Here is a 27,058-nt window from a genome sequence, read left to right as displayed (position 1 = left end):
CCCCCCCCTCCTTTGATCCTTTTGACGGCGCGCGCGCGCGCGCACGCAATTTGTAAAGCCGCAAGTGCCTTGGTACGCTTGGCTGACCATCGCAACGGACGGAATCTTTGGCTTTTGGCAGCTCTGGTTCGCTTACAGCATCTACAAGGACATTATGCGCACATGATCGCGCCCTGATCAGGTCAGGTGGAAGGCCAGCGAGCGAGCGCACGAGCGAGCGAGCGACTCGAGCTGTGCCGTGATTGGTGGCTGGCATGGACGGATGGATGATCTTTGTGCGATGAGGACAAGGTTAGGTGGCGGTGATGGGACTAGTGTTCTGCGAAATGGAAATGGAAGGATCGATGAAGCTGTTTAGGGCGTTGCGATTACACTCGTAACTCGGACTGGGACTCGGACTCGGACTGTGGAGTCGTGGATCATGCGTCACCGTCGAGATACGAGAGTCAAGTGTGAGGGTGAGTCGAGTCAAAGTGCAATCTTGAATCTTGAACACGAAGACGTTGGACGCAAGCTCACGTGCTCGTGTGACCCGTGACTGCCGTGCAAGAACTCGATCGTGACTCGTGACTCACGACTCGAGAGCGGGACCCATGGATTGATTGCGCATTAAGCAGAATATTCTCGACGTTAGCGCGCCCACTTCCCAGCGCTGGACTCCGGGCCCAGCATGCATGCATGCAGGCGCGCTTGCGATCGATGCTGATGCATGCAGCATGCTGAAAGCCGAGTTGCCCCGCATCAGGTGACGATCGAGCTACTGCGTGGGCGAGTCAGAGCGGTGCCTGCTTGCTTGCTTGGGTGGAGTCGCGAGTCGCGAGTCACGAGTCACGAGTCACGAGCCGCGCGCGTGCTATGCAACGTACCGTACCGCACCGCACCGCACCGCACTCGTGACTGACTGTCATGTGTTGTAGCGCCGAATCTTAATCTTGAATGTGTGAGTGTGGTGAATGCGTGAATGGGGTGAATGGGCAAGGCGGATGGGGAGGATGCGGAATATCACCCGCATCGATGATGTGTCGGCGTCGGCGTCAAGCTGCTGGGGATGGGCTCGTGAATCGTGAAATGACTTATTAGAGTTGTGCATGCTGGCTGCGGGAGGGCGGGTGAATGCAATCATCACGATCACGATCACGAACACGAACACGATCACGAACACGGTGATTGAATGCCTCGATCCCCCTCTCACACCAATCCATCTCACCTTTCCTCCCTCCTTTCTGCCATCATCACCCGCGCACCACGCTCACTCTCAAGGCGGGCATTCGCACGCACGCACGCACGCACTCACGCACGGCCTTCCACCTCCCACCTCCAGCACGCAACACCCACAAGCTGGCATACACCAATCCATCACCGCGGCCGAGTAGAGGAAGCGGACAGGGAGCTCAAAGGTGGGATCGCAAGTTCCATGTGCAGGTAATTGGTTGCCCATCATGTGCGTACTACGCGCGCAGTAGCCAGCACGAGGCCCCGAGAGTGTCCTACGCTCGGTTTGCGCATCGTCTTGCTGCTTCTGCTTCTGCCACTCACACGTCGCAAGGCCGCCTCTGCTCGCTCCGCAACTGACGCTTCACCGCACCCGCACCCGCACTCGCACCCGCACTCGCAACAGGTCGTACAAGATCAGTCCAAAGACATGGAGTCAGCTTCATCACTTTGCATCCTTCCCACAAACGGGCATCAGTCTGGCACAGATGGTCGCTTTCGGAAGGAATCTCAATCCGGGCACCGTCATGCAGGCAGGCAGCTTCCTAGCTGGTAAGTCAGTCCTCCACTCATCTCCCCCCCCCCCCCCCCCTCCCCCGGCTCCCCCGCTCCACATGGCTCTGCCAAGGACCTCGCTGTGCTGACCCATGCCGCTTCTATTTCCACTCGCTGCTTTACCCTTTCAATAGAGGAGCTGCCCATCCGACTTGCGCATCGAGTCAAGGAGCTGGACGAGTTGCCAAAAGGCTTGAATCAGATGCCCTCCATCAGTCGCGTCCGCGATTGGTACGCCCAGTCTTTCGAAGTGAGCTGAGTCAGACCCAATCCCCCTTCCCAACTCGCTCGAATGCTCCGTGCTCACTCGGGTCTTGCTCTGATCACGCACACCTCAAGGAACTGATCCAATTTCCAAGGCCGCAGCTACCTCCATCAATCCGCGATCAGCTAGCATCCTCCGTCTCGCACAACGCAGCAGGCTTGCCAGGCTCAACACCCAATCCAGCCTTGTCAGAGGAGGGCAACGACATCGAGGAAGGCAGAGCGAGCGAATCAGAGAGGCTGGAACGCATCGCTGGATCATCAGCTTGGTTGGCAGAGAACAAGGATAATGTCGAGGCGAGCGAGGAGAGGATGAGGGAGAGGGCGAGGGAGCTGCACGAAGCTGGAATCGCGATGAGCTCGTCTGCCAGCGGTTACGCAACCGCAACCACGGATGCGGGCAAGAAAAGGATCCCCATTCATCATCGGTGAGCATCGTACACACACGGATGCATCGTGTTGGACGAGAGTGGCCGAGCATCGCGCGGCTCACCTCACCGCATTTGCGCTGCGTCTGGGCGCATTTTCGCAGTTACTATGCGGATCACGCGAATATCAAGCAGTGGCCGCCAGAAGTGATCGATTGGAATGAAAGCTTTACACAGTGCCTCGACAAGATCAAAAAGCGGCACGATGCTGTAGTGACCACTGTCGGTGAGTATGATCATCGTGGCGGCGGGGCCTTTCAAAACAGACATTCACAGTGGTCCTGCTCCGCTCGCAGCGCAAGGAGTGTTGGAGTACAAACGCGCACGACGGGGTCAGAACATTCAAGCGGACGTGCAGCGATTCTTGGACCGCTTCTACATGTCGCGCATCGGCATCCGAATCCTCATCGGACAACACATTGCTCTGGCCCGCACATCACCTGACCAAGCGACCACGCTTGATGGAGACCCCATTCAGCAATCTCGCATTTCTGCCCCCCCGAGCGGAGGCGCCGCCGGTGTTGGGCCCAACGGAGGCGAGCCGGAAAAGTATGTGGGCATCATCTGCACAAACACGAATGTTGGGGCTATCGCGCACGAGGCAATCGAGAATGCGAGATTCGTCTGCGAGGAACACTATGGGCTTTTCAAGGGACCACCTGTGCAGCTCATCTGTCCAAAGGATTTGACGTTCATGTGAGTGCAGCATTTTGCCATGTCGTCAATGCGCAACTAACGGTAGAGTCGCTTCGCAGGTACGTGCCAAGCCACTTGAACGTGAGTCCGATCATGCCGCCAAATTTGAAGTCGTCGTTCTACATCTCGATCTCTCTGACACGCGCGCTCTTTCGCTGTTGCGCACATGCTTCGTTCAGCACATGATGTTCGAGCTGCTCAAAAATTCCCTTCGAGCGGTGGTGGAGCGGTACGGGGTGGAGAATGAGGACAATTTCCCACCCATCAAGGTCATCGTCGTGGAGGGCAAGGAGGACATTACCATCAAGATTAGCGATGAGGGCGGAGGCATTCCCAGGTCAGAAATGTCCCTCGTTTGGACTTATATGTACACCACCGCCCAGTCCGAGGATCTTGGTGAGTTTTGGCGCTTTGCTGCTGCTGCTGCTGGTGGCAGATGCGTTCGGAACGCCGGAAAGGTGCGACGAATGTCTAACCACCCAGACGGCTTTCGTGCACACATGTGCCACCTTTCTCAGACCCCGACTTTCAAGCGAGCGACTTCAAGGCGCCCATGGCCGGTTTCGGATACGGACTGCCTCTAGCACGATTGGTGAGGCGTCGCATCGCATCGCATCGCATCCAGGCGTTCGAACACGCACGCACGCACGCTCATCATCTTCCCTCCCCCCCCCCCTTCTCATTCACGCGATTGATTGCCCCCTCTGCTTCGTTCGCTCGCAGTACGCGAGGTACTTTGGCGGAGACTTGAAACTCATCTCGATGGAAGGGTACGGCACAGGTCAGTCGAGCGCGCGCGCGCGCGCCCCATCGATAAGTGCTATCCGCTCACTTCTCTGCACGGAAAAAGGGGCTGACAAACGTGCTGTTCTGGCTGCACTCGCGACGCGACGCGACTTTTTTTGCGCGCGACTTCACAGACGTCTACCTGCACTTGAATCGTCTCAGCTCCTCTGCGGAGCCCTTGCCCTGATTCTGATTCGAAAAAAAGCAAGATCAGAACGCAACTCTTGACTTCTGCAGCTGCTCCCTTCCCCATCGTCTTCAGATCCCCCTCGCGCCTCGCCTCGCCTCGTGCTGTAATATAACTCTGCATATCCTTCCTGCACCGCCCCCCTTCCCACAAACAACATTCTTCAAAATACAAGCCTGGCAGACGCGCGCGCGCGCGCACACGTTCGGAAAGATTGGGAGCGAGCGTTTCGAGTAAAGCGGAATCGCATTGATGTGTCTGTCTGTCTCTTGAAAAAAAGTTGGCGGTGCTGCTGCTGCTGCTGCTGCTGCTGCTGCTGCTGCAAGACGACAAAGCAACCAACGTATCAATCAAGCGTAAAATTCGAGCTTGTTGTCCCCTTCCTTTTTGACCGTTTGCTTCCACGCTCTGTAGGATGAGGGAGGGGGAAAAATGAAGGGATGGAGGGACCACGATGAGCATGCGACGTATGGCAACACGCTTCGCGCACACGACATCACAAAGGTCAAAAACTCACTCTTCAAAGTCGGCAGGCAAAATCACTGCAAGGTGCCCGTCCGCGCGCGCGCCCAGAGAAACAAAAGAAGGAAAAAAAAAGGTCCGCAAGTCATGAGTTTGGGGGGGGCATGGCCACGCTTTCTTGTGCTTCGAATCGAAGGCTCCGCAGCAAAAAAAAAAAAAAAATCCCTCTGCGTCGAAAAACAACTCACCATATCTGTTTCTCCTCACGGCCTGCAGTCCGGCAGCTTGCGCAAAGCTGCTGAGTTCTGCGCTCGAAAGCTTTTCGGGTCTGCTGACGTAGTCCTCCATGTCCACATCCGGTGCCAGATTCATCTTTCCCGTAATGGTTTGCAGGATCAATCGGCGCTCTCGCCTGTTTGGCAGCGGAAACTCGATCTGGGAAAGAGGGGGGGAGAAGGAGGGCTACATCTTAAGCCAAGGCTCCGGACCCCTCTGTCCATACCACGACACCACCACGCACCTTGCGATCCAGACGACCAGGACGCAAAAGTGCTGGGTCTAGCGTGTCTGCTCGGTTGGTTGCCATGATGACCTGCACGCAAGAGAAGAGCTGTCCAGGTCAATGCTGCCCTCTACATGTGAGCCGAACAAATGCGCCCCTCCCCCCCCCCCCCCCTCCCCACTCACCTTCACATTGCTTCCTTGATCAAAGCCGTCCATTTGATTCAGCAGCTCTAGCAGGATGCGCTGTACTTCTCTGTCAGCGCCAGTCTGCGCATCGAAACGCTTGGTCGCAATGGCATCGATCTCATCAATAAAGATGATGGCCGGTGCGTTCTCTCTGGCTAGTCTAAAGACGTCGCGAACCATCCTTGGACCTTCTCCGAGATACTTTTGAACGAATTCTGAGCCGACGACCCTGATAAAGCTTGCTGTTGTGGCGTTCGCTACAGCTTTGACCAGCATGGTTTTGCCTGTACCTGGAGGGCCATAGAGCAGGACCTGGAGGTTGCGCGCGACGCGAAAGTCAGCAAGGGGGGCCACAAGGTGCCACTACACGAGGTTGGGGGCAACTCACACCGCGAGGTGGATCGATACCAATCTGTCGGTACAAGTCGAACTGGACCAATGGCAACTCTACAGCCTCTCGGATCTCTTGCTTCTGGATGTCTACGTTGGCAGATGGAGGAGAGGAGAATGAGCGACGGTTGAGCCCATGGAGCTGCCGCACTTCAGCTCGCCACTCACCCATTCCACCAATGTCTGCATACGTCTCCGTGGGCTTCTCATCCTGGCCAAGCATCGCGATGCTCGAATCAGCCTCTGGAGGCAAAATGTCTACCAACGAATTGGAGTGCCTGTGCAGCGCCACGGAGCTGCTTGGTTTCAACAATTCCCTATCCAGCGTGCTGAGGATCCTGACGACGTAATTGCTGCCGGTTGTGCTGCCGACGATGCCAGTGTGCTGATCGATGGGTTCGAGGAATTGACCAATGACGAGCGGCACACTCTGTATGCGCTTCACTTCCTCTTGCGCTCGAACCAGCTCCCTCTTCAAGTTGCGTTGCTCATCTTTCTGCCAGGGGATGGGAGGATGAGGTGGAGGATTGCGGTCAGCAAAACATGCCACGCAACCTGGCAAAATCATCGGGGATCCCCCGCCCACTTGCCCTACCGATACTCACGACGTAATCCTCCATCGTGCTGAGGAACTCGAGGTGCTGAGATAGCTTCTTGTACCTCAAGAACGTGTCCTCTTCCTGCCCCAGCGCTTCGTGCACAGCCGTCTTTTCGGCAACCGCCTCATCGAATGTGGGTTCTTCCCTCCTGATTCCCAACTCCTCCATGATGGGCAAAGCAAGTGTGTGGGACTTTTTGTCCCTGTCGCAAAGATCACACCAAAGCGGGCAGGGCAGAACAGAAGGCGTAATGTGATGCTCGAGGGCAAGCGCGTGATGAGGGATGAAAGAGCTGGAGGAGCGTGCGAGTATGGGTGCGTGTTGGAGGCAAGAAATCAAAAGTCGCGCACAACGTGAACGAAAGCAGGCTGAGGGTGCATGGAGATCCGACATGGACAAGGGACGCGCCAGCGTCGGCCGGTCTCGCAAGCGCCCATGCATGCACGTCTGATCGCGCGCACGGTTCATCAGTCACGTGATGATGCTTCGCGTGCACGCCTTAGGTTGCGCCCGCGGACACATCAGACGCAGCTTGCAGCGCTGCATGATCATCCGCGAAGCTGCGTCGGACTCGTGAGTGATCGACTGCCGCGCTTCACTACTTGACTCTTGACTCCACACTCATCAGACGCTTGACTCGTGCCTTTTGACTACTCTGACTGCATCGCCAAAGGCAGTAATCGTATCCTCAACATTCCAAGGTCACGCACGGTCTGACTGTGAGTCCCACGCGGACTGGACACGCAGCGCGACGCTCTTTTTCGTCCAATCCAACACGACCGAGGCTTTTCTTGGAAAGCGCATCGACCATTCGTAAAGAGGGAGACAAGAGCGGGGTGATGACGAGAGGGGGTCCAGTGAGCGAATCGCAAAAGTCTAGCCGCAGCACACGGTGGGATCCTCGCAAGTGGTGGCCGTAACCCTGCTGTGCTCCTTTGCGCTGCTGCTGCTGCTGCCAGCATGGTGGTGGTCCAGGTCCAGGGTGATTTCGAGCGTTTCCCAATCGCAGAGGAGCTTGCCTAGACCCGCGCCGAGGATGATGGAGAGGATGATGAATCCGTTAAAGTACATGGCCAGGAGCATGACGATGTACGCTGCTGCGAACGTCGTGGCGTGCAAGAGCGACCTGATGAGTTGCTGCAACGGTGTGGCTCTGAACTTGATCGTGATCGGACCGGCAGCTGCTGCATCTTCCGTGCTCGTGCTCGTGCTGCTGCTGTTGATGCGCGATAATTGCGAAGCTCTGACTGCCCATTGACGTCGAATCAGCAAATCGTACTCTTTGCCCAATCGACGCGTGAATTCGAGCAGGACGACGAGGAAAGCGACGCCGATGCACGTAGCTGCCATGCTCCCGCCATTTGTGATGCGCCAGGATGAGCTGAGAAAGCCTGTTGGGATGGGTGGGGGGGGGGGGGGGGGCGGGGGCGCGGGGAACATGTAGTTGTTGCGTCGGTCATGGTGAGCATGACATGAGAGCACATCGAGTTGGGCGAATGTTTCGCTGAGCGCGCGCGCGCGTCCAGAGGTAACAACTCACAAGCATCCACAGTGTACCAATTCCACAGCATCTGTGGCATGGCGTCAAGGGGGATCAGCTGTCAGCTGCGAGCTTTGCCATGTGGGGGAGAAGGCAGTCACACGCTGCTGCAAGCGTTGGCCCTTTTTGCGCTCGCTACCACCACCCACTCACCGATATCTTGCAGGCGTCCGCCCCCATGTCCATCCCATCTCCGTGATTCATCGTGTCGAGCAGGAGAAGGGGGGGAGGGCGAGAGAAAGTTGCTGGGTGCGTCGAGGTGTGTGTGCGCGTGTGCGTGAGAGAGAGGAAAGCGTGCGATGTGCGGCGTGCGATGTGGGGTGTGCGACGCGGTTGGCAGGTATGTGTGATGTTCTTGCAAGTCGAGTGCGGTGATGGGACATGGCGAGATCGGGACTGCCTCGCTGAATTGCACGACGCCGTGACCGTCGCCCATCACCCCCCCGGCTACCTCACAAGGCAGCAACTTGACCGAGCGCGAATCGAATCGAGCCGAGAATGCTGCGCTGACGTCTGCGATGGCATCAGTCAATCGCGCGAACATACCGGAAGACCCCCGCTTCGACAGCAGGGCTTGTCAGCTGCAACGCAACGCGCTTCGAATTCTCCAAGCATCGCGCTGCTGCTGGTCCATTCCAATTTTTAATGATCTGCGCCCCCTCGTGAGCATCATTGCTTGGCCAAGGGCAATCCGCGAAATCACCACGAATGTGGCCGATCCCCTGCGCACTGCTTCGGCGCATTGTTCCTGGCAAGGCGCAGCTAGGCTTGGTTTGTGAGTGATGTGGGCAATGCGCTATGCAAGCGGGCGGCGTACCTTTTCGCCCAAATTCGGCGTGCGAAGCATCACGCGCCCACGGGTGACAAGTGTCAGAAGGGGGGGGAAAGTGCAGCGGCACACACTATTGGGCCAGAGAGCGGAGAGATTGGTTGATGGATAGGAGAAATGGCGTGCGAGGAGGGGCGTGCTGCTTGTGCTTGTGCTTGTGCTTGTGCTTGTGCTTGTGCTTGTGCTCGTGCTTGTGCTTGTGCTTGTGCTTGTGCTTGTGCTTGTGCTTGTGCTTTCGGTGCCTTAATTCGCAGAGATCCCTCGGAGCGTTTTTTAAGCGGCAAGTGGCGACGATTTAGGCTGATGCCTTGCATACAGGTACAGTGTATGATGTTTGTGCAGCAGCGCTCTCTTGGCATATATGCGTGCATGCGCGCGCCCAGAGAAGCCTCGACTCACGACTCGATCGCGATTCACACACACACACGCGCGCCGCACCTTGACTAGCGCGTCCATCCCGCGTGCGTGCGTGCGTGGACAGATAGATGATCAGCTAGCTGCAAGACGCCATACCTGCGTCGCGTGCGTGCGTGCGCTTGCTTCACTCACGTCTCGCGATCGACCACAAGCTTATCTACCGGACCGCACTCGCGCCTTCAACACCCTCACTCTGTTGTGACTCACGACTGTCCAGCTGCTGCTGGTCTACAGTCAGAGTAGCTATTCGTGCAGCGCGCGCCCGCCCGCCACCAGCCATGCTCTCGTTCACATGTTTCTCAGATCTTGCAGATCCACAAAGCAAGAATCACGAATTGGGCATTGCAGATTCACAGCCAGCTCTCGGATGGTTTTTCTCTTCTTCTTCTTCTTCTTCTTCTTCTTCTTCTTGACAGCCATGCTTTTTTCTTGACAAGGACCGCAAGAAAGGCGCCGAGGTAGCATTCGCATTCGCACTCGCATTGGCATTCGCATTCGCATTCGTGATTGTGCTTCACGGCATGGACACTGTGTGGGTGGTGTGCAAGAGTCAGGGTGCTGGGCTGCGCTGTACGGTATGATGGAAGGGTGTGACACTCGCACTCGCATTCGCACTCGCACTCGCACTCGCACTCGCACTCACACTCACACTCACACTCATGTCTTGTGATGTTCCCTACACTCGACGCCACGTTACGCAGGCACGACAAGCGATTGTTCCTTACACACACACACACACACACACACACACACACACACACGCCTCCAGACTAGAGCGCCTACTTGTATCGTCTTGCTCGCTTCTGAACCGCGCGACTACTGCTGACCATAGAAGCAGCTTCCAAGCTGCCCTTCCTATAGAAACAGTCTTGTCATCTTCACCCCCCTCGCTTACATTACGCATTGCTCTGCTCTCCACCAACGACCACTGACCCTCCTCAACAGGCTCTCCCCTCTGATTCAACCAGCCAGCCAGCCAGCCAGCCAGCCCGTCATGTCCGAATCCCTCGCGCTGCCACCAGACTTGCCCTCCACACCTCTCCTCGCTCGCCACATTCAAAATTTCTCAGAAGCGGCCAGCCTGCAACCTCACTGGGGTTATGCGGCCAGGGCCTTGCCATGCACAAACGATGCCGGATCCTGCGCTTACCTCGACACCGTCTACCGCTCCCATGATCTGGGCATGCTCTACGTCGGCGTCTTTTGGGCCCTGCTTCTAGCTCTCCTCCTACTCTACACCATCGCCCACCGCTGCACCTTCACTTCCACATCTCGAGGCGGTGGACGCGGTGGCGTTGCAGCTTCATCGCTCCACCGAGCTGCGAGCGCAGCGCGCGCATGGACCAGGAGCAAGCTGATGCCAGACATTCAGATCGCCTCGTTTCGAGCCACGCGTCAGCAAGTGCTCGTCTTTGCCATTCTCTTGGCCTACATCACCATCTTCACCTTTGTCGGCATCGTCTACCAAAAATGGGTCACGCCCGTCAAGAAGATGCCCGGCGTGTACAACACCAGGACCGGTCTAGGTCCATGGTCAGACAGGATAGGCCTCTGGGCATACGCCCTCACCCCCCTCTCCATCCTGCTATCCACGCGAGAGAGTCTGCTATCCCTGCTCACCGGCATACCCTACCACCACTTTAACTTTATGCATCGATGGCTCGGCTGGGTCATCCTCATCCAGAGCCTGCTCCACACCATCGGTTGGTCCATCGTTCAAGGCCGCCTGTACCAACCTCAACCCAGCGTAGGAGCTGCTTGGATCAAGGAAAAGTACATGGTGTGGGGAGTCGTAGCCATGGTCCTGCTCACCATCCTCTTTGTGCTCAGCCTGCCCGTCGTCATTCGAAGGACGGGCCACGAATTCTTTCGAAAAGCTCACTACATCCTTGCCATGCTCTACATTGGCGCTTGCTGGGGTCACTGGGACAAGTTGAAATGCTTCCTCTTGCCATCCCTCCTCATCTGGGGCCTCGACAGAGGCGCAAGACTTGTAAGGACATTCTTGCTCCACCACGACTACATTCGCGCAGCGCAGACCACTGCTCTCGCTCCCATCCAAGCCGCCGTCACCTTTTTCGACTCTGACGAGGATGTGCCGGTCGTGAGGCTCGACTTGACGCATCAGCAAGCACGCAACGCCCCCGGCGATCACTACTTTCTCACATTCTCCAGTCACGGCAGCATCTGGCAGTCGCATCCCTTTACCTCTTTCGTTCCGGCAGCAGCAGCAGCAGCGAGCCATGCCAAAAGTCGTCATCATCATCACGAGGCTGCGACGCACTCGTTCATCATGCGCGCAAAGGGCGGAGAGACGCGCAAGGTGGCCGAAGCGCTGCTCAGAGAGCGCAGCAGCAAGACGTCTTTGCTGCTCACCGGCCCTTACGGCAACGACATTACGAGCGACTTGGATGCTGCTCACAATGCGCTCTGCCTGGCTGGAGGGACAGGCATCACCTTTGTGCTGCCCGTGCTGAGGGAACGCGTTCGGCGAGCCAAGGAAGCGCGCTTGCTGCTGCTGCGCGCTGCATCCGACAAGGCGTCGTTGGAGGATTGCAGAGCGGTGGTGCGCACCACCGGCACCACCTCTCTCGTGTGGCTCGTCAGGCATGACCGGGATGCCGCGTGGGCGGAAGCGGAGCTCGCTGAGCTGACTCGAAGCAGAATGGTCGAGGTGAACATCATATCCACCAGAGAAGGTCACGAGGCACGTCACGAGAAACGAACTCAAACTACTTTCGAAGTCGACTCGAACAAGGATTCCACTTCGGACAGCAGGAGCAGCAGCAGTCCTCAACTGCCGGTGCAATCGCTCGAGAAGGATGTGCCTGCTGCTGCCCACAACAAAAGTCAGGACACTGCCTCCTACTCCTCCTCCTCGTCGAGACCTAGCATCAACGCCTTGTTAGAGTCTTTCTTGAGCACGACGACGAGCAACGCGCCCAGCGTCGTCTATACCAGCGGACCGGGCGGATTGATGCGGGATGTGAGACGTGCGGTGGCCAGGGCCAACGACGCTCGGCTTGCGTGGCGAGGTGAGGAGAGCAGGAACATTAGATTGATCTACGATGAGAGGCTCGAGTAAAAAGGCCCCGCCCGCGCTTGCTAACACTTGAGCGGGGCGTCGCTAATCGCCGTGTTCCAGCTTCGTGGGCTATACGACGATGCGGATGATAACTTTCGTGGCTTTGTATCGCTACGCTCTCCACTTGAGGCTCGTGTTCTTCGCGTCGGGCAACCCGCAAGCGCGTCCGTTGTGTTTTTATGTAATCAGCACGCAGTCACCCCCCACAATGAACGCCGTTCGGCAACGTCGATGCAAAGCGATGTGGGATGCAAATAAGTGGGATTTGTAACTGAATGCACAGAAAAGCAAGCAAGAGACACTGCGTGGGAGCGCGCATGATGTTCGTCGGCGCCGAAACGTACTCGCTAACCCCTTCTTCGGCGCCGAAGCGTATTCCATGGCCCTTTTCTGGTGCGATCCTGCACTTCGCTTAGAAGTCGAGAAGAGAAGAGAAGAGAAGGGTCCAACGCGGGAATGTTTTGGGTACCTGCGTCGGTGCGTGCGCCTGACCTGATGGAGCATCTGGTGGATGAGGTCAGCGTAGTCCTTCCGCATGGCCGGCGACACGCACGAACGAGCACGTTCGTCGTGTAAACGGATCCGGACCCTTTTCTAATTGCTGATGAGTTATTGCCGAGAGGGGGGAGGGGGGGGGGGGGAGGTTCATACAAGCTTCCGGACTTGCGCGATGGTGCATGTGTGACCCGCATCTTGAGCCGCAGAAAGCGTCGAAGAGGCGCGCGCGCGGCGGGCCCGCTTCTGCTAGCAGCATCATGGGATCTTAAGTGCGAAAGGTCGGGACGCGAATCGGATGTATCGCCGATCATGCATGCACGCATGCAGATCTGACACGGACCGCCGGCGACGCTCGATCCCGATTCTTCGTGTGCGATGGAGAGGCGACCCAAAGAGCAAGCAAGTATAGTGGCGGAACAGAGCTCCTCAAGCTTCGTCACGGGTGTGGGGGTTGAATGGACGTGCACGATAAGTCGTGAGTGCAGCGACCTTTCGGAAGGTGTGCGCGCCACGAGCTGTGCCTGGGGGTGAAAGGCGGGCGAGAAAAGGTACAAAAGGCGACGCTTCAGAGGTGGGGTCCTATTCATCACCATATCCCCCCATCCACCTTTCCCCACTTTCCCTCTGACCGCCAGCTTTTCCCTTCTCACCTCTACACTCACGCTCTCAATATGCTCTCCAGCATCGTCATCAAGTCTGTTCTGGCTGTTGCCACGCTGGCCTCTGCCGCGCTATCGGCTCCCGCTGCCGGCACGATCTCCTGTGGCCCTCTTTCTACCAAGGCCACCCAGCTCCAGCTTGGCAACGTGAGTCGGAATCGCGAATGAGCAAGCATTACAAGTCGCGCGTATGCTCATCCGTTTTGCGCGCCTCTCTTCACTATGTGTGCAGGGCAACGCTGGCGGTTACATCACGCCCTTCACCGTTGGACAACAAACTTCTGCTGGAGGTCAAGTGCAGCTTGTGGAGCTCAAGGGCGCTGCGAAGAAGCTGGAGGTCTTTCACCAACAGTGCAACAGCACCCACCTCGGCTTCACCTTCCACGAGCAGTACTACCCCGGAGACTCTCCCATCAAGCTCAAGCTCGCTTCTGACACCACCAAGTGTGTGCAGAGACACGCCGCTCTCCACTCCAACAACCCTTCAGGTCGCACGCATTTGACCATCGAGCCATGCAGCGACGTCGACAACGCTGATCAGGCCAGGCAATTCTTCAACTTCTACAACGTGAGACCCATCAGCTCCGAATGAGCTCCCCGAAAGCGTTTGATATCATGATTCTGATTGTTTTTTTTCCCCCTTTCTCCTCTTCCAGCCCTACGGTGAGATCACCTCGATCTACAAACGCAACGGAAAGATTGGCAACTACGGCTACGCCACAAGCAAAGGCAGTCCCAACGCCATTCTGGTCGGCGACGAGAAGAATGTGCAGCCAGCAGGAACGAATGGCTACCCTCCGGTCCTCTTCCTCAAGTCGTAGAGACGAAAAGTCCGTCTTCGATGTTACCATCAGCCCATCATTCCCCCCCTGCTTCGTGACCCGCACCATCGTTTCCCCCCTCTTCCTACCCAGCGAAGCTACATTCAGACTTTCTTTGTAGTAGCAAATTGAAACGCGTGAACAATCCATCGAGAACGTGTCTCCCCCGCATCCGCTGCAGCTCGAACATATCTGACTCTTGGGCAGCATACGGCTCCGCTTTCCCCTTGCTCCGCCGCTGCTGCTGCTGTTGATACTTCATCCAGCATTGTGAACGCAAAGCCCGTGAATGGGGAGATCAATTAAGAGGCTGCGAATCTCGACGCCTACACCGACGCCGATGCCCGCGCCCGAGCCCGAGCTCGCACATCACATGACGTGTATTCCCATCCATTGCCGAATTACGAGGTGAGCGATTTGCGGCTACCCATCATCCTTCCTCCCTTTTCTTTGCAGCTCGATGGTTCGATTCGCGTCTCCAGCCGACTAGCTTGAAGCGCACAGAGATATCCTACTACTTTTCTTGGCTCGACAGCATGCTCACGCTCGCTGGCGACCATCAAGATGCGGCGCGCGCCGTCTTACCGCACGCGACCACGTCACCATCCAACACGGGGTTGCGCACACGATCCATCGACGCGATGCGTGCTGGCTCGCCGAGTGCATGTATTTCGTACGCGAGCTGACTCGCGTCATGAGCCCCACGTCATCGATGCGCTGCGGCCTGCCTCTTCATCGTCTAGGTACACCTCCTCTTCCTCTTCCTCTCATCGCTCTCTGCGCCGCACCTGGTGGAAGTGGCTTCGTATTTGGGTTGGGCTGCGCAAATAAAGGTCTTGCACATGTCAGCACACAAGCGCTGCGCCCTTTGCGCGCAAGCGTGCCCACGACTCACCCTCTCGCTCTGCTCATTTCGAATCGTCTGCGGTGGGATGCATTGTCAGCTTTGCGCTGGGCACCGTATGCAGGCTCGCACCTTGCAACGCACCTCATCGACCGAAAGAATCAAACAAGCCGCCTCTGCCGCGCTCGACAGCGCATTGATCTTGACCAGCGCCGGCTCCCACACATGTCTCTCCAAATTGTCCGCCACATTTTCGGTCTCAATGTCGATCCCTTCCCACGTGTGTCCCTGCGCGTGCCTCATGCGCAGCTTGTTCAGCAGATCCGTCGCGTCGAAACCGGCATTGTCGCACAATTGACGAGGAACGCATTCCAGCGACTTGGCAAAGGCCGAAATGATCAGTTGCTGCTTGCCCTCGACTGTCCGCGCGTGTTCGCGCAGAAAGCGGGAGATTTCCATCTGCGGCAAGACGTGGGTGCGGCGTGAGCAGAATGGAAAGCATCCCCAAACCCATCGCCGCGCGCTCTCGCCACGCTCACCTCGGTGGCACCACCTCCAGCGACGACGCTATTGTTCTTGATGGCTCGCTTGACGATCATGATGGAATCGTGCAAGCTGCGTTCGACTTCTGCGATGAACTGCTCGGCACCACCGCGCAGAATGAGGGTGCAAGTCTTTGCTTGCGGGCAACCTTGAAACAGGTTAAATCGCTCTCCGCCAATCTGCTTCTCTTCGAAAGTGTCGCACGTTCCCAAGTGTTCGTCGTGGATATCGCTGCACGTCGACTGCACCGCTCCGCCTACCGCTTGGACGACGCGCTTCAAATCGTCTGCGGCTACGCGACCAGCGCAAAAAATGTCGCGATCGGCAAAGTACTGTGTCGCGAGATCGCCGATCGGCAGCTTGGAGAGGACGACTTTTGCTCCAGTCTTGACGATGGCTTCCAACTTGCTGTAGATGATTTGCCACTCTGCATCCACGATGGCTTGATATTCGGACACTTGATCGATGCGCACCTCGGCATTGTCCTTCTCCGCCTTCAACTCCAATTCGACGTTGAGAGAGAGAATCTTGGGCGATGCAAAGGATTTGGGTTGCTGCTCAAAGCCCGCGTATGCAAACGTCTTTTTGAAGGCCACACCTTGCACCAACAGAGAGTCCTGGACACGAGTGAAGGCAGGGTCAGTCGTCCGCCAGCGCACCCTCACAAACACCGACGCGACGCACCTGCATGGCGCCGCCTGGAACCTTTTTGACGCCGATCAGGCTCTCGTCAAGATCTTGCTGGTCCAAGGAAGAGACGGCATCGACGACCATGTTTGTGAAAAAGTCTCGCTGAGAAGAGATGAGTTTGGAGTTCATGCTTGTAGCCGCGCACTTTCTCAGTAGATCCTTGAAGGCCACGGCATCCGACTTGTCGATCGTGATGCTCAGCTGCTTGATGCGATCGATGGCCAGGCGCGCTGCTTTGCGGTATCCCTTGACGATCACATGAGGACTGACGCCTTCCTCGACAAAGGGACGCGCTTCCTTGAGCATCTCTCCTGCTAGCAGCACCACGCTGGTCGTGCCATCGCCCACCTCTGCATCCTGCGCTCTAGCGATATCCACCAACGTCTTGGCTGCGGGGTGAACCACATCCAGCAGCTTCAAGATGGTCGCCCCATCGTTGGAGATGGTCGCCTCGCCTCGCTCATTCACCATCAGCTTGTCCATGCCGCGCGGTCCGAGCGTGGATGCCACGCAGGATACGATGGAGAGGCAGGCGCCAATGTTGGACAGCAGCTGACCTCTGCCTTGCGAAGTGTCGGTGCCTTCACGCAGCACAATCACTTGCGGCTGCATCATCCCCAGTCGGCCTGCCATCGTGAGGGCGTGCGTGGGGGTTATGCGCGGATATATGTGCTTGTTGGCGATGCTCTATGTGCGATTTGCGAACGTGTATGCGCGTGTGAGAGCGACTTGGTGGTGATCATGAGCTCTCCAGGTCAAGCAAGAGTCGCAGTCGCGAGTCGATCCTTTGAAATCTCACCGGTGCGCGGCGCGCGCTTGCAGCACAGAAGAAACCGAAGAAGCGCATCGACCGCGCGCGCACGCGCGTGTTGGAAGGCGCGCTCTGCGTGTTGATATGCGTCCCACTCGTGCGAGAGACGAGAATCTAGATCACGTGAGACGATGCTTTCCCCCCGCGTTTGTTGCAGCCTCCACGCGCGGGGCCCACAGTCGCGTCAGCAAGTAGCGCAGCACACGCGCACCCACGCAGCACCCACGCATGCGCACCACATGTGCTGCACACCACACCGCTCACTCCAACATCCCCACATCACCCCCACATCATCCCTCGCCCTCATCACATCAACCGCAATGGTGGACAAGGGGATCAGCAAGGCGGGCGTGGAAGCCGCTGCAGCAAACAAGTGAGTCAAGAGTGTATACACGCCCTCGCCCCCTTTCTTCGCTGATCTCGATGTTCACGCTCTTCGCCCGGCAGCAGCTCCCACGCATCGTGGAACAAGGCGCTGGAGTCTGCGCTCAACACGCTGCGCATCCTCGCCACTCCTGCTCAATCCGACAGCAAAGCTTGGAGAGCCGTGCAGCAACCCGTGGCGCATGCGGGGGGTCAGCAGCAGCATGGTACCGCGCACAGTGCGAGCGCTGCGTCGGCCCAGCAAGCCCAAGCCCAAGCGGGTCCAGGTCCAGAGACGGTGGCATTGGCGCAAGCAAAGGCAAAGGCCAAGCAGGAGCAGCAACTACAGCATAGCAGAGACGTACGCATTCACAAGCGGTCGACTGGCAAACAGCTGGGAATGCAATCGGGTGCGGAACTGTACAGAGCGGCGATCAGCGTGGATGCCAGCATGGGCGATGAAGGGAAGCGGCAAGTGCGAATTGCAGATTGCGAAGCCGCTCTGAATGCTGCCGAGTGCAGAGCGCAGTGTGAGTGACGGTGACGAGTGGCACCGCATACAAGCCATGCATCCCCTACTCACACTCACGGCACGCCCACCCTCACCCTCATGCGCCCCAGGGGACAGCATGGTGGATCGCAGCGAGCTGGTGGAACAAGTGTGCGCGGATACGCGCATCACTCGAACATTCTACAAACTCGGTTGGCCAGCCAGTCCTCGAGACGCCATCACTATAGACCAGGTGCTGCGCGATTCCAACTCCCTGATCTTTGTCTCCACCAGCCTGCCCCGATCCGCCGACGCGCCCGCTTACCTTCGACCATCGCCTCCTCACGTCAGGTCGCACATCCACTTCTACGCTATATGCGTTCAGCGCAGCGTCGACGCTGGTAGTGGCAGCGGCAGCGGCGGTCCGCTCAACATCACGCTGTACTGGAGCTGGGATTTGCGAGGAGCATGGCTGGGCATGCCTGCTGGAGGTCTGGCCGCACAGCTCCCCTCCATCCTCCACAGCTTCGCATCATTCGCTCGAGATGAAGCTCCGCGGCGAGTGCCCACACTGTCGCACTACGGCAGCGACGTCCAACTGCTTCAACACTCTTTTCAGACCGATCGAGATACGCTGCTGGACGAGTATCAAGTCTTGCCAGCTGCTGGTGCGCACGAAGAAGCCGGCAGCAACACCACAACGCTCACCTGGCACTTGCCTAGATCCGAGATCTGGGATGTCCGACTGTCTACGCGGGCCTTTGCATCTGCTCCTGATCAGTGGACTGTGGAAGCGCGAGCGCACGCGCACGCCGACGGAGATGCTCAGCGTATCGCCCTCCTCATCCATCACGCGCCTCTCACCGACGTTCAACACAGTGTTCGCGCTACTTTCACCGCTCAGCGAATCCTCACTACGTCTGCTGGCCCCACCGACGGGGCCAAGCTGCGCATCAATGGCGAGCCAATCGAGGTCCATCGAGATGATGCTACGCTGCCAGAATCTCGCGTCGACAATGCGGAACTTGTCAAGAGCATCCTGCCGCCAAGCGCCGCTTGGCTCTCATCCCCTTTGCAAGCGCACATCGACGACGCTGCCAGCGTGTCTGGACTCAGCATAAGCACGCAAAGCTCAGCGACAGACTTGCCTGCGCGATCCCTCACGCCCGCGCCACGACCTCCTCTAGACCGCTTGGGTGCCATTTCCTCGCTCGTGCGGCGCAACTACATCTACTTCACCTCGCTCTTGCAAGAGCCTGAGGCCAAGTGGAAGCACGTGTCGGATACGCGCGGGGTGACCGTCACTCAGCTCGACAGCATCGACCCAACGCTGGTCGTCTACCGCGCAGAAGCGACCTTCGTGGGAGTGGGCGTGTGGGACCTTTTCAGCACCATCACCACTCCCGGAGCGCACATGTTTTGGGACAAAGGCGTGGAAGAGGCGGCACTCGTGGACGATGCTGGAGATGCTACGCGGCTGTGGTGGACCAAACGCAAGGCTGCGTGGCCCGTGGCGCCCCGAGATAGCGTCACGGTAGAGACGTGCTACAAGGGTCCATCGGCACATCACGTCTTTAGCTTTTCGACGGATGACCGAGCGCTCTTTCCCAAACTACCTGCACCCGCTACACCCACTACGATTCGCACGCAAGTGGATCTGCGCGGATGGTCCATCGAGAGCCTGAACCCGACCACTGTGCACGTGTCTCTCATCGAGCAGTCCGATCCGGGCGGGTGGACGAGCAAGAGCGCGACGCCTGCTGCAATGTCTGCCGCCGTGTCTGGCGTCGGGGATTATGCCATCAAGAATGGCGCGCCTCCGACGGCTACGCGCGTGCTGGGAGCTCACGTTCGCACATCTCGCTACGAGCACGACAAGGCGACGTATCGATTGGAATATGGGCTTGCGGAAGGCCAGCAGCAGCACGTGGAGTGCGAATTACGATGTGATGCGGATGGATGGTGCTGCGCTCTGGACCTCGTCGTGGATCCGCCACCCATCAGCGTGAGCTGCTTGCGACGATGGAGAGGCACGCCGAGCGGTGCGAGCGGTTTGTGGCTCACCATCGAGCACGTGGCTGCTTCGCTCGAAGACACTGTGGCGCGCATCACGGTACGCAAGCTCAAGCAAAAGGAGACCAATAAGAGAGAAGTGGTGGTGCTGGTGAATGGGGCTCGCATGCGCGTCGATGTGGAAGAGGTCGCGAAAGGTGCGGGTACGGGTGCGGATGCGACGCATGCGAAACGATCCAAGCCGAGAAGGGTGCCACTGGATCTACCTTCCCAGACGCTTTCTCCCCGCAAAAAGGAGAGCGACGCGACGACACCCGCGACGACGGCGACGGAGGAGCCGCCACGGACGGCTGATGCGCGCTACGCCTCGCGATCGCCCATGGGTGGCGCTCTGGACGTGCTGTACCTCTTGCGGCGCATCGCAGCCGAGAGATCTCTTGATCCATCCGCGCCCTCGCCCGGATGGTCTTTGGTTGGCGCGCCTCGCAACGGTCTCTTCGTGAGGCGCAAGATGATGTCCACCTTTAGCAGCACTATCGCGGTGCAGCGTGGAGACAAGGTGGTGGAGGGGTTCACCGCAGAAGACATTTGCGGAACGATTTCGTGCACGCGCAGAAAGTGGGACGAGACGATCGATGCGCGCGCTCGCGTGACCAAGAGCTTTGGCAGCGGAGCATTCTTGTCCACCTATACCACAAGAGGCGTGTTTCCCTTCAAAGGGAGGTCGTTCGATGTCGCCACCCTGATCGCCAGCGACGAATGCAACGAGTCTCGCGCAGCTTCTCCATCCGCCACGAATCGCCCTAGCGTGCTGTTTTGCGCGTCCGCCAGCTACGATTCGCGCCACGACGAGCTGGATGCGAACAAGATCAACCCGCTCAGCTTACCCACCGGTCGCGTGCTCATCGATGGCTGGATTTTGGAAACGCTGGATCCATACAGCGCGACGCACAATCATCCTATTCCGTCTACGCGCTGCACGCACGTCATAGCTGTGGATTACAAGGGCAATGTTCCGATAGCTGTCAATACGCACTGGAACGCCAATTTACCTCGCGCCGTGCTCAACATTGAAGACATCCTCAAGCGGTGCGGGCCTGCTCACGTGTTGCGCAGTCCGGCACCGGCTGTACACGTGCGTGGAGATGAGATGGACGAGAGTAGAGGGCTAGTGTGGACGCTTCAAAATCCGTCGGCGCGAATCGCGACCCTGCTCGAGTACAATTTCGATGCGGACACGCGCCAGGCTGATGTGCTCATCCACATTCCACCACGCGAGGCGCGAGATCCCGATTCGACTCCTACGGGCGCGAAAGATCCAGACGATTTGCCGTTTCCTCGAGTGCAACCCGAGTCGAGTCACGGGCACGCCCAGCTGCCGTCTAATCCGCCATCGCGAGCGGCCTCTCGAGCGACGAGTCTGATCTCTCTGCGCGGATCCAGACCGTCGACGATTCGGTCTCAACCGCGCGATACAACTCTAGTGGACGCCGTCATCGAGCTGAGGCATTATGCTTCGGTCAAAGGGTACGATGTGCACGTCTCGTCGGCACTGAGCGCAGGAACCGCACCGCTGGGATTATCGGCATTGCCGCCTGACATCAAGACGCGCGACGTGCCCTGCACTGTGCAAGCATTCGATCTACCTCCGTCCGCCGCTCTGGCCGCTACACTGGATCCTGGATCGCGTCCGCAGCAACACCTTTTGCGCGTGTCTATCCCTGACTCGGCCTTTGCGCATGGATCCGCAGCGGACCTGCCGCAGTGGTACATTGACCTTGGCCAACGCGGAGCGCTCGTCAGGCTGCTCATTGCACCTCGCACGAGCGACAATGCGCCTGCAGATGCTGCCGAGGACGTTGAGGACGAGGATGCGAGCCCCGTCCGGCCGTTTTTTGACCAACGTCGTTTGGACGTCACGCACGTCAATGCGACTTCTGCGATGCTTCAGCGCGAGAGTTCGGGTACGGTGGATGAGAATGTTCCCACGCTCGAGAGGTGAGTGGGTGTGGTTGCGTACGTGCGCGACATACGGCGCAGCTCACGCACGCTCTTTTGCCCCACGCTGTAGACTGCCTGCATCGGCTGGCGCGGCTTCCAACGAGAATGACGCGCCGGCTCCTCTGCGCATTCCGAAAGCCGTGCGCCTTGATCTCCTGCCGGATCCTGAACCTTCAAAAGCCGTCTTGGACAAAGAGCCCTCCACGGACTCCAAAGTCTCCAAAAAGTCCGCGACTTCTCCGCCGTCCACACCGCGCAAAGGCGATGTGCGTGCTGCGGATGCATCTCCGGTCAAGGTGAGTTTCCCTGCACGCGATCGTGATCGCACAACACGCTCACGTGCCCTCGCTTTCGCCAGGAGTACGAGGCTGGGTCGACGAGCGCAGCGCTCATGAACGTGCTCAACACTTATCCACTCTCGCGTTTGGGCGCGTCGACCGCACTTTCTGCTGCGACTGCGGATGGCGGCATTTTTGCAACGAAGCGCGCGACGACGACGACGAGGGACGACAAGGATGGCAAGGTAGTCGAGTCGAGCGACGCTGCACAGGTGGCTGCTAATTCCAAGGCGGCCGATAACATCGTCCCTGGTGCCATGTCGGCCGTCTCGGAGCCAGCTCGTCAAACTGCAGCTGCGGCGGTCAGAGCGCTGGGAGGCAAGCATTTCAGTCTAGCCACGCTGATCCTAGCTAGCCTGGTCGCCTTTCTCCTTGGAAGCCTCTTTCGAGGGCTATTGGAACCGTCGGATTTCTTGCTCGCTCCCGTCTCCTTGCCCGACGCTGCCTCGGGTTCGACTCGAGATGCTGCAACGCAGGTTCGACGTTTGCTCGACGGTCTGCCCATCTCATCGACTGCGCCGCATGCCGATCGGGTCGCGAGGAGAGAATTGCGCAGACTTGTGGAGCTCAAAGGTCTCGTTGCGGGCTGGAATGTGGTACTGGCTGTAGTCAGGAGATAGTGACGACGACGAGAAGGTGCGCGGCATTTTACACTCTCCTTAACGCAATTCAATTGATACCCCCCCTCCCTTCGAATGCGTGCAGACAGACGAACGTGTTGCGCGAGAGGCGTGCGCTTGCTTGCATTTGCGTTGTATTCGGCCGCGCACTGGCTCGTCCGTGGGCGAGCAACTGCCGGCAAAGCCGTTTGTAGACACGAGCGATCCGACACCTACGTCCGCGGGTATCAACGCCGCACAATGGCGCTCGGTGTACCTCGCTCATCGTTTGTGTTTCTCGCAACCCATGGTGAGGGAACAGGTTACTATAAAATGACTTACCGGTACTGCGCACGATGCCTTGTTCGCGCAGACTGCTCCGTCTTTGAACTACAGCGGTGAGGCATTGGTTAGCGAGCGCTTGGAGGAACCTCTTATGCCAAAGGGCGTCTTCTGACAATCAAGGCTCTAACCATGTTGCGCTCGAAGCCCGCGCAACACGCTCGCCACGGAAATTGAGTGCTCGCCTGTGTGCTGATCGTACCTTCGTACCGAGCAGATCCTCGAGCTTGCAAAGGTATAAAGCACGACCCCGACGCTCCATTTGCTCGCCCTTGGACATGCCACAAAGCCCCACTTGGCCAGAATAAGCCAGCAAATTTGAACTCAGAAAGCATCTCAACGCGCACATCATGAAGTCGACAATCTTCATCGCACTCATCCTGGGAGCTGTCGCGCTACTCGCAACGCAAACAGCTGCCATTCCGACCGAATCGGACACTGCCATCGGCGGCGCTACGCTCAATCGACGCAAGCTATTCTGCTACGCCACTCCCCCAGTCAGTGAGTATGCGCAACTTTCCTGAGCAAAACGGAGCTCGAGCTGAAACGAAGCCTTGGCCCCTCATTCTAGCCTGCTGTCATCCTCACCCGTGCGAGTACGGCACGTGCTATGAATTGGGTCCTTGCAATGGTGGTGCGTAGGCCGACGGCCTGCGAGCGAGCCCCACAGCGGCCGCACGCTCACGTTTATAATGTTCGCGATGACAGCATACAAAGCTCCACCGAAGCCGACGCCCCCCTAAATCAAGGAACGGCTGCAATTCTTGCCGGAGGAGCGAGGAGTGCTTGTCGCTTGCGAAAGAATGTTCACTGTCCTCGCATGGAGAAGGAAGAGTGGACAAATCCAAAGTGGCAGTCAAGTCTACCACATCGTTGTTCACTACCCTTGACGAGTACCGCGAGCCCGCAATTGAATGCATTCTTCCTGATGTGTTGTGCATCGCGCAAGCAATCACTGCTGCATTTTGTTGCGTGCAAGACTTTGTTGTGATCTCGCATGCTCATCGCTTGGACTGGTCTTCAAAGCGGTGCAGCGCAGGAGTATGTTCGATCTGCTTCCATCCAAACCCGGCGCGCGCACTTTACGCAGACTTGATGACGAGGGCCGGATAGAGGGTACATTCGCGGACAATTGAATTTGCAAAACACTCTCCGTGGACAGCAGATGCGATCGATTGCATTCGCAAAAGACGGGACGAGTTGATGAGCAACGCCAGCGCGAGCGATCAGCGGCTGCCATTCCACCCGCCCTTCCCTTTGGTCCGAAGTTGCAGCCATTGCTCGCTTTTAAGCGCGAGCGCTGAATTCGTCCCGCTTCGCCCCTATCTCTCTCACACACATATCTCTGGACCACGCCAGCCAATCAAAGCCGAGGATTCGAACATGAAGGCGATTCGCCTCAAAGTCATGGCAGCAACGATGCTCGTTGCAATGGTCAGTGTCATTCCATCATCTGCTGCTCCTCCTGGACAAGTCTTTGGCGCTTCGCCGGGTGACAGCATCGCGACACTTTTGGCTCGGCAAGAAATGGTGCACCCTTGCCACGAGACTGTGCAGAGTGAGTCTTGCGGAGGCGAGCGCGCGGCCTTCTCGGTGAAAGATACCTATGCCCCCTTCCACTGCAACGTCTCGCGTGATCAAAAGTGCGAAAGCAGCTGACGTATTTGTTACTTCGACTAGCTTGCTGCAAGCCATATACATGCGGGGTGTACGGTCAACAGACCTGCTATAGGAAGACGTTGTGCAACCACGACCACCCGTGAGTACAATCATCAAGGCCAGTGCATGCAGCACTTGGCTGACTCCATACGCCCCAATTCGTCACTCTTCAGGCCCAAAGACCCGCCATTCTCTGCGTCGCCGCCAACGCTAGGACATGATCCGAAGAATCCCCATCCCCCTCGTCGTTGAGAGACCTCTTGCGACGCATTGAGTCACCCGTGTCACCATCAAGCGCCTTGCGCCCGTTGCGACTGTCGTAGCAGCAAATTATGAGGTATTGGAACCCTCCTGGCCTGTTTACCTGAGCATGATCGAAAGAGTTGGCATCTACGCGGTGTCCATGAGACTACAATTTGCGTGAAATTGAAAGAATGAGACATCAACGCTCGGCCGTGTTCTGTCTGCCAACGAGAGACTCAATTGTGGGGCATCAAGCAAGCTGCACCTTGTCCGCGAGCTGCGCAAGCGAATCTTTTTACTCGGCGATGGATAAGACGGCGCAGACGTGCACCGCCGGAGGATTGATGTCCGGACGCTCTGCGGGGCAATCATTCACGATTGCAAGGGAGCAGAAGCCGAGGCCCTGATCATGATGACTTTCTAATGCGCATTCGACGGCTCAAATGGCAGCCTTGGCCTCGACATTGAGCGCACCTCATTTGCGCAGTGGCATAGACACCCATCCCTCTTTGGTGTACACCTACTCACTTTTGGCGCAGACTTGGACCAAATATGCGGGCCATGCTGACCCCGGGGCTGCGTCCGCGGACCCACAAGCACCGCGTCTACCTGAGCTATGTTTGCCTCTCTTGGGAATATGTGGGGGACCTTCTATGGAGAATCTGTGCAGCAGAGTCGTGCCCTTGTGTCTGTTATACAAAGGTATGAAAGCGGGCCAATCCAGCCCCATCTCCGTCAGTCATCTCAACACATCGTACGCCACAAAATCAAGCAACCTCTCAACACTCTGAACTGCACAGTCATCCTTGAAAGTACAGACGCCGGAGCAGCATGAGAGCGAAAAGTATCGCCATTTCTATGGTCTTTTTGTGCGCTGCGGCAGGCCTCAATGCAGCTTCGACGCGCGCATTGTTGCCAAGGCAGGAGGAGGAGCTGTGCCCGCCGCCACCACCGGGATGTGAGAGTCCACCGTCACGCAGCCGACGAAGCCCTCGTAATTTCAAGGCAAGGCTGACTTTGACACCTTTTCTACAGACTGCTGCAAAAGTTTCACGTGCAACAACGGGCCAATGGAAATTTGCTGGCACCATGAGAAGTGCTGATATCCTCTCGTGAGTTCGGTGTGCATCGATCACAGCATATCCTGCTCGTCCGCAACGTGCTTAGTCCGCTGATTCGCGCATGCAATGACCATACAAGCGAGACGAGGAAAGTCGGGCAGTGCGTAGCCAAGACAAAATCTCACGCCTTGCACAAGCAAGGCTGGAGCAATTTAGACGTACACTTTCACAACTCTGGGCACTCGCCAGTGTCGAATCGAGATGACAATCAGCCCACACCAACACACAAGCGAGATTGCAATGAAACAAGTCACATTTTTGGTTGTCCGATGAGCGCGTTGAGAAGCGTGTTGACCCTGTGAGCGCTTCTCTCGCATGTTATGTCTGCGTAGTCGCGGGCGGCAACACGTCTTGAGCAACACACGAGCGATGTGAAAGCGCGACCTTGGACGTCGAGGCTGAAGTGACGCCGGGAGCCTTCAGTGGGCCTGCAATTGGAGCAAATAAGGGCTGACAAACACCACAACCGTCGTCTCACTATATAGTGCAATGGACACTCGCGCCAAAGTGCAATTCCGCGGACCACAGATTGGCCCCCTTACCGAGGTCATCTTGCATTTGCATGGGTCTTGCAGCGCATCGCAGCGATATCGCAACTCAAGGATATATAAGTATGAATCTAAAGGGTCAGTCGCATCGACAATTGTCACCCCACGACACTCCGATGGCAACCGTCGAAATGCTTTCGCGCAGCATCCTCACAAAGAAATCTGAAGATTACTCTCTCCGACCCAACATGAAGCAGGCCGTCTTGTGCACACTCCTCACTCTTTGCGTCGTCTCCTTCACTCGAGCAGCACCCACGGAGGTCCTCTTACCAAGATTGGGAGGTCCTTGTGGACTACCGCCTGGTCCGGGTTGTAAGTCTCGTCGCAAAGACGTA

General features: G+C 57.6%; 12 protein-coding genes across 12 annotated transcripts; 6 read left to right on the top strand and 6 right to left on the bottom strand.

Annotated features, from left to right (window-relative positions):
• Positions 1-234: 234 nt before the first annotated feature.
• On the bottom strand, positions 235-839 carry IE81DRAFT_247504 (hypothetical protein). The gene is made up of 2 exons (XM_025511288.1): positions 579-839; positions 235-398 (listed from the first exon to the last, which is right to left on the bottom strand). The coding sequence occupies exons 1-2, from the start codon at positions 740-742 to the stop codon at positions 293-295; spliced, it is 270 nt and encodes an 89-aa protein (XP_025367154.1). The 5' UTR covers positions 743-839; the 3' UTR covers positions 235-292.
• Positions 840-1,125: 286 nt separating this feature from the next.
• IE81DRAFT_325998 (mitochondrial pyruvate dehydrogenase) lies at positions 1,126-4,314 on the top strand. Its single transcript, XM_025514693.1, has 11 exons — positions 1,126-1,441; positions 1,619-1,764; positions 1,902-2,017; positions 2,107-2,459; positions 2,564-2,685; positions 2,756-3,155; positions 3,215-3,236; positions 3,335-3,551; positions 3,674-3,747; positions 3,879-3,936; positions 4,076-4,314. Coding segments are annotated over exons 1-11 (1,563 nt in total). The 5' UTR covers positions 1,126-1,439; the 3' UTR covers positions 4,129-4,314.
• Positions 4,306-6,622, bottom strand: IE81DRAFT_325996 (putative RPT3-26S proteasome regulatory subunit). The gene is made up of 8 exons (XM_025514692.1): positions 6,276-6,622; positions 5,839-6,166; positions 5,669-5,760; positions 5,278-5,592; positions 5,111-5,182; positions 4,839-5,025; positions 4,646-4,670; positions 4,306-4,536 (listed from the first exon to the last, which is right to left on the bottom strand). The coding sequence occupies exons 1-8, from the start codon at positions 6,435-6,437 to the stop codon at positions 4,479-4,481; spliced, it is 1,239 nt and encodes a 412-aa protein (XP_025367152.1). The 5' UTR covers positions 6,438-6,622; the 3' UTR covers positions 4,306-4,478.
• Positions 6,623-7,145: 523 nt separating this feature from the next.
• On the bottom strand, positions 7,146-7,840 carry IE81DRAFT_294044 (Ctr copper transporter; the record flags this gene model as incomplete). Its single annotated transcript, XM_025512032.1, has 2 exons — positions 7,146-7,660; positions 7,810-7,840. The coding sequence occupies 2 exons, from the start codon at positions 7,838-7,840 to the stop codon at positions 7,146-7,148; spliced, it is 546 nt and encodes a 181-aa protein (XP_025367151.1).
• A 625-nt stretch (positions 7,841-8,465) lies between these two features.
• IE81DRAFT_325994 (hypothetical protein) lies at positions 8,466-9,002 on the bottom strand. The gene has a single exon (XM_025514691.1). The coding sequence runs from the start codon at positions 8,950-8,952 to the stop codon at positions 8,680-8,682; it is 273 nt and encodes a 90-aa protein (XP_025367150.1). The 5' UTR covers positions 8,953-9,002; the 3' UTR covers positions 8,466-8,679.
• Positions 9,003-9,578: 576 nt separating this feature from the next.
• On the top strand, positions 9,579-12,398 carry IE81DRAFT_325993 (hypothetical protein). Its single transcript, XM_025514690.1, has one exon. The coding sequence runs from the start codon at positions 10,050-10,052 to the stop codon at positions 12,138-12,140; it is 2,091 nt and encodes a 696-aa protein (XP_025367149.1). The 5' UTR covers positions 9,579-10,049; the 3' UTR covers positions 12,141-12,398.
• Positions 12,229-12,856, bottom strand: IE81DRAFT_247388 (hypothetical protein). Its single transcript, XM_025511287.1, has one exon. The coding sequence runs from the start codon at positions 12,675-12,677 to the stop codon at positions 12,318-12,320; it is 360 nt and encodes a 119-aa protein (XP_025367148.1). The 5' UTR covers positions 12,678-12,856; the 3' UTR covers positions 12,229-12,317.
• Positions 12,857-13,077: 221 nt separating this feature from the next.
• IE81DRAFT_325991 (hypothetical protein) lies at positions 13,078-14,287 on the top strand. Its single transcript, XM_025514689.1, has 3 exons — positions 13,078-13,444; positions 13,530-13,865; positions 13,954-14,287. Exons 1-3 carry the CDS (start codon positions 13,310-13,312, stop codon positions 14,116-14,118), a joined length of 636 nt encoding a protein of 211 aa, XP_025367147.1. The 5' UTR covers positions 13,078-13,309; the 3' UTR covers positions 14,119-14,287.
• Positions 14,288-14,503: 216 nt separating this feature from the next.
• IE81DRAFT_368652 (putative CCT7-component of chaperonin-containing T-complex) lies at positions 14,504-16,974 on the bottom strand. The gene is made up of 5 exons (XM_025517167.1): positions 16,190-16,974; positions 15,502-16,122; positions 15,107-15,421; positions 15,014-15,040; positions 14,504-14,937 (listed from the first exon to the last, which is right to left on the bottom strand). The coding sequence occupies exons 1-5, from the start codon at positions 16,826-16,828 to the stop codon at positions 14,851-14,853; spliced, it is 1,689 nt and encodes a 562-aa protein (XP_025367146.1). The 5' UTR covers positions 16,829-16,974; the 3' UTR covers positions 14,504-14,850.
• Positions 16,975-17,326: 352 nt separating this feature from the next.
• IE81DRAFT_349680 (hypothetical protein) lies at positions 17,327-22,831 on the top strand (the record flags this gene model as incomplete). The annotated part of the gene is made up of 5 exons (XM_025516430.1): positions 17,327-17,379; positions 17,454-17,899; positions 17,991-21,870; positions 21,944-22,169; positions 22,232-22,831. The coding sequence occupies 5 exons, from the start codon at positions 17,327-17,329 to the stop codon at positions 22,829-22,831; spliced, it is 5,205 nt and encodes a 1,734-aa protein (XP_025367145.1).
• IE81DRAFT_247319 (hypothetical protein) lies at positions 22,689-23,576 on the top strand. Its single transcript, XM_025511286.1, has 2 exons — positions 22,689-23,208; positions 23,370-23,576. Exons 1-2 carry the CDS (start codon positions 22,907-22,909, stop codon positions 23,458-23,460), a joined length of 393 nt encoding a protein of 130 aa, XP_025367144.1. The 5' UTR covers positions 22,689-22,906; the 3' UTR covers positions 23,461-23,576.
• Positions 23,503-25,063, top strand: IE81DRAFT_349679 (hypothetical protein; the record flags this gene model as incomplete). Its single annotated transcript, XM_025516429.1, has 4 exons — positions 23,503-23,649; positions 24,512-24,710; positions 24,833-24,911; positions 24,985-25,063. 4 exons carry the CDS (start codon positions 23,503-23,505, stop codon positions 25,061-25,063), a joined length of 504 nt encoding a protein of 167 aa, XP_025367143.1.
• Between the last annotated feature and the right edge of the window lie 1,995 nt (positions 25,064-27,058).

Source organism: Ceraceosorus guamensis (genome assembly GCF_003144195.1).
Source record: "Ceraceosorus guamensis strain MCA 4658 unplaced genomic scaffold IE81scaffold_85, whole genome shotgun sequence".
Lineage (NCBI taxonomy): Eukaryota > Fungi > Basidiomycota > Exobasidiomycetes > Ceraceosorales > Ceraceosoraceae > Ceraceosorus > Ceraceosorus guamensis.
Note: the sequence above shows the minus strand (reverse complement) of the source record. Positions and strands in the feature narration are given on the sequence as shown.